The sequence below is a fragment of the Leptonychotes weddellii genome, unplaced genomic scaffold, assembly GCF_054177405.1.
Source record: "Leptonychotes weddellii isolate Sample4059 unplaced genomic scaffold, ASM5417740v2 HiC_scaffold_10708, whole genome shotgun sequence".
Classification (NCBI taxonomy): domain Eukaryota; kingdom Metazoa; phylum Chordata; class Mammalia; order Carnivora; family Phocidae; genus Leptonychotes; species Leptonychotes weddellii.
This window is the reverse complement of record NW_027684106.1, coordinates 2,383-7,269: the sequence shown is the minus strand read 5'-3', so window position 1 is coordinate 7,269 and position 4,887 is coordinate 2,383. Positions and strand designations below refer to the sequence as shown.

Sequence of the window (4,887 nt, the reverse complement as noted above, 5' to 3'; positions counted from 1 at the left end):
CGGCTCAGGTCATGATCCCAAGGTCCTGGGATCAAGCCCCGCATGTGTTCCCTCTCTTGCTGTGTCTCTCTCTGTCAAATAAATAAATAAAATCTTAAAAAATTGACAGAGAGAGGATAGTGAGAGCAAGAACGCAAGCAGGGGGAGTGAGAGAGGGAGAAGCAGGCTTCCCGCCGAGCAGGGAGCCTGATATGGGGCTCGATCCCAGGACCCCGGGATCGTGACCTGAGCCGAAGCAGACGCTTAACAACTGAGCCACCCAGGCACCCCAAAAAATCTCTTTGTTTTCAAAATTATTTTTTAATGACACTAAAGCATGTGCATTGCTTTAAATGTTAAATAATCTTAAAAGGAAAGTAGCAAAAAGTCACCAGTTTTATACCTTTCTCTGCACTGAACTACATATGTGTGTCCCTCCCCCAAAATTCATAGGTGGGAATGCTAAGACCCAAGGTGATGGTGTCTTTGGGAGGTGACTAGGTCATGAGGGCAAAGCCACAGGAATGGTATTAGTGGCTTTCATCAGAGCCCCTTCCTGCTGCTGGAGGATACAGTAAGATCTTGGATGGTCTATGAACCAGGCAGCAAGCCGTCACCAGAAGCCGAATCTGCTACAGCTTGATCTTGGACTTCAGCCTCTAGAACTACGAGGCTTTCATTTCTGTTGCTTATAAGCTAGTCTTCTTTGGTATTTTGTTATAGCAGCCTGAATGGACTAAGACATCTTCCCACCTCATCTCTGAGATCACTTTTCCAAGCATATTTTATCTGGTTTTGATTTTGGTTTCGGTTCACACCTCCATAATGTACTTCTGTGACGTTTCTTGACATTACCCTCAACGTCCCGTGGTGGAGAATGAAGATTTATCACCGCACTGTCTTTCCCATCCCACAACCCCTTCCCTGCTCTCTGTCCATCTAATATGGCACACGTTGGGTTATTGGGATCGTGCAATAAGGACCTAGAAAAAAATCACCTGATTTTCACCACCAACGTAAATACTGTTATTATGGTTACATTTCCTTTTTTGTGTCCTTGTTCTTCTTAGAGTTAATATTTGTTAATAATATCTAATTAGATATTATTATTTGGTTACACGGTTGACTAGGTCACGGTCACAATTTCTCCCTAAATTCTCTAACACCACACTCAGTTCTATGTTCCCCACGATTATTATATCAGATGCTTCATGAGCTCTCCCCCTGCACTGGATGGAGCCCCCACGTCCTCCCTGAGCTCTTCTGTTCCCTGCAGTTGCCACCCCCCCTTCCCATCCATCAATATGCAACTTCTCTTTCCTTCCCACTGGGTTGTGGTGCCTGTTTCCCAGATCAGGTGTGTCCCAGGAGCTTCCCGAAAACGCCCGAGAGGTACATTTCCTGAGACTTCACCTGACAATGTCTTTGTTCTGCCTTCACTCTTTGGGTGTGAAGTGCTTGCTGAAAATCACTGCTTTGGAAACCCTGCGTACATTGCACTTCTGTCTTCCAGTCCCCTACCGCGGTGGCAAACTTGGGGCCATCTCCGTCCTTTGCGCATGGTCTCTTTTACCCTCCGAAGCTGTTCAGATCATTTCTCTAGTGCTGCCATTCGAGTATCCTTGTGATGTACCTCGACATGCTCATTTAAAATTCACTGCACTGGGTCCTTGGTAGGTGCTTTCCTTGTGAGTTGAGCTCAGGTACTTTGGTCACCACAACCTTGGGCTCTTTTGATGGACACTGGTGGCCACGGAAGAAGTCTGAGGTGGGGAGGGCCAGTGAGTCCCCCACAGCGATGCTGCCCGATGCTGATGCATCGGGACTCAGAACAAGGTCTTCGACATATGCAAATTCTTATTAAACAAATGTGCCTTTAATAACAGGCACCGAACAGCTCAGGCAACGTGGCCTGGAGGCACTCTCAGCTCCCAGCGTTGGTCTCTCCCTCGCTCCCCCTACACCCTGTATGGATGGTTCGCCCCCTGCTTGCCCCAGCTCACAGTGCTGCCTTGAGCTTACAAAACTGCGGGGTTTTCCCCTTATCCCTGATCAGGTCACCCTACCACTGTCCTTGCTGACCTCGCTTCGGGAGGATGGGGGCCCCCAGGCGAGAAGACCGCGGACCCTCCTAGTCTCCCCTGAACAAGAACTTCGCAGTTTCCTGTCTGTCTTTAGTCGATTCCCACTGCCCCCAAAAGGTGGATTTTTGACAACTGTGTCCAGTTTAATGCTTATTTTTTGTGGAGTGAATTCACTGACCACTTCATACCATCGCAGCCAGGAAGGACCTCCGACAGATTGAGGTTTAAAGACCATATGGCCAGACAATCTCAACAGATACAGAAAAGTAAAGGATAAGATGCCATGAGTAATAATTATAAACCTAATCTATAATAATGGTTGTTTACCAAAAACTGACAGCAAGCGTTGCCCTTCCTGGTGAAATGTTAGAAGCTGTCTCTTCAAAGTGAGAAGCCACTCCGGGTGCTCCAAACCCAAATGGATTTTTTTTTTTTTAAAGATTTTATTTATTTATTTGAGACAGAGAGAATGAGAGAGAGAGAGCACATGAGAGGGGGGAGGGTCAGAGGGAGAAGCAGGCTCCTCGCCGAGCAGGGAGCCTGATGAGGGACTCGATCCCGGGACTCCAGGATCATGACCTGAGCCGAAGGCAGTCACTTAACCAACTGAGCCACCCAGGCGCCCCTGGATTTTTTTTTTTAAGATTTTTATTTTTAAGTAATCCCTATACCCAACGTGGGGCTCAAACTTACAGGCCTAAGATCAAGACTCACATGCTGTACTGACTGAGCCAGGCAGGTGCCCCCCAATGGATTTGACATAGGAAAGTAGATGTTGTAGGATTGGTGGAAGGCTGGGACAGTGGCATTGGAATGCACCCCCAGCTTCGAGGTTGTGGTCCCACAGCTAGGATACAGAGGTCCTCACATGGCGTTAACCTCACACCCATGGGGCCTGAGACAGGGAGCTGGTGCATGCACATCCCCCCACCAGCACTGTAGGAGAGAGCTAGGACCCCTGTGTCCCTGCACCTTCCACGTATTGCACAAGTGCCTCTGTTCCAGACCCTAAATCACTTTTGGTATTCTATAAAAAAGCAAGGCTGTTGGGGAACCATGGCTTTGAGCCTTCCAGCTTTCATGATACGAAGTGGTGGAAATTGGGGCACTGGGTGGCTCAGTTGGTTGAGTGTCCAACTCTTGGTTTCGGCTTAGGTCATGGTTTCAGGGTCGTATGATCGAGCCCCATGTAGGGCTCCACACTTAGCGTGAAGTCTGCTGGAGATTCTCTCCCTCTCTCTCCCTCCCCCTTTGTCCTCCCCACTGCTTGAGCTCTCTCTTTCAAGTAAATAAATAAACAAAATTTTAAAAACAAACAAACAAACAAACCACTGAAAAACCGAAGTGCTGGAAATGGACTGTGGGTGCTACAGGAATTGTGTCATGCAAGCATGTAGAAAAATTCTCCCCTGGTCTTTGGACAGAATAACAAGATATACTTTAGCTCCAAAACTGTTTTGAATTTCTCTGGGTACACAGCCCGGGTGAAGCAAGGGGAACGGCTTGTGAACATTCATGAGATGTCTGGCATCTTATGGATGGGGCTTCAAAACTTGTAAACCTTGGCTAGATGTGGCAGAAAGAGTCTGTCTTAGTCTGTTCAGGATGCTTTGACAAAATGACCATAGAGATCCACACCGCAGGTGCTCCATCTCCCACCATGAGCCACAACTCCCAGCACTTCTTCCTGGGCGCCCCCCACGGCGTCCCCCCGACCTACGAGATGCTCAAGGAGGAGCACGAAGTGGCTGTACTCGGGGCGCCCCAGAGCTCGGCTCCCGTGACGACCACTGTGGTCAACATCCGTAGTGAGACAGCCGTGCCCGACCACATCGTCTGGTCCCTGTTCAACACCATCTTCATGAACTGGTGCTGCCTGGGCTTCGTGGCCTTCGCCTACTCCGTGAAGTCTAGGGACCGGAAGATGGTGGGTGACATGACTGGGGCCCAGACTTATGCCTCCACCGCCAAGTGCCTGAACATCTGGGCCCTGGTCTTGGGCCTCCTTCTGACCATCACGTTCATCATTGTTTTGGCCACTGGATCACTGATGATTTCCCAAACAATTTCAGAGATGATAAAATATTATGGAGGGTACTAGTAGCTGCCCATGGCCTGAGGCTGTCACCTCTGTCACAGCGTTTTATGTACATGTCAATCTGCCATTGTAGTCAATAAAGCACTTTTGCGTGAAAAAAAAACAAAAAAAACCAAAAATACAAAAACAAAACCAAAACAAAATGACCATAGACTGCGTGGCTTATAAACAACAGACATTTATTCCTCACAGTTCTGGAGGCTGGAAGTCCAAGATTAAGACGGGAGCAGCCCCGGTGCGTGGTGGGAGCTTGTTCCAGGTCGGCGACAGGCTGCCTCTGTGGGAGGGATGAGCGAGCTCTCTGGGACTTCCTTTACTCAGGTGCGAATCCCATTCATGAGGGACCTCCCAGGGTCCTTACGTCCAATACACTGGGTGCTAGGATTTAACAAATGAATTTTAGGGGGACACAAACATGCAGTCTAATAAATGGAAGACCTTGTAGCTAACCATCATGTCAGGCTCCAGAATTCTGACAACATTCCTGTTAAGGAGAAAAAGGACGTGATGCTTCCTACAGAGGAGAGAGTATCATACTGGGGACCAGTATGCCCTGTTTCTCTCTCTTACTTCCCTGCCCAGCCTGGCGACCCAGATCCCACCCGATAGGACACCTCAGGTCAGCTCCTGAAGGTGGAAGTGCTTGTCCCATGACAAGCTGGAAGCACCAGGGAGGCCCTGACCATATCCCAAGAGCCATCTGGGAAGTGGCTGCTGACATCTGGG

At 48.8% G+C, this 4,887-nt stretch overlaps 1 protein-coding gene across 1 annotated transcript; it reads left to right on the top strand.

Annotated features, from left to right (window-relative positions):
- Positions 1-3,666: 3,666 nt before the first annotated feature.
- LOC102730886 (interferon-induced transmembrane protein 3-like) lies at positions 3,667-4,247 on the top strand. Its single transcript, XM_081809534.1, has one exon. It carries the CDS (start codon positions 3,682-3,684, stop codon positions 4,162-4,164), a length of 483 nt encoding a protein of 160 aa, XP_081665660.1. The 5' UTR covers positions 3,667-3,681; the 3' UTR covers positions 4,165-4,247.
- Positions 4,248-4,887: the final 640 nt, after the last annotated feature.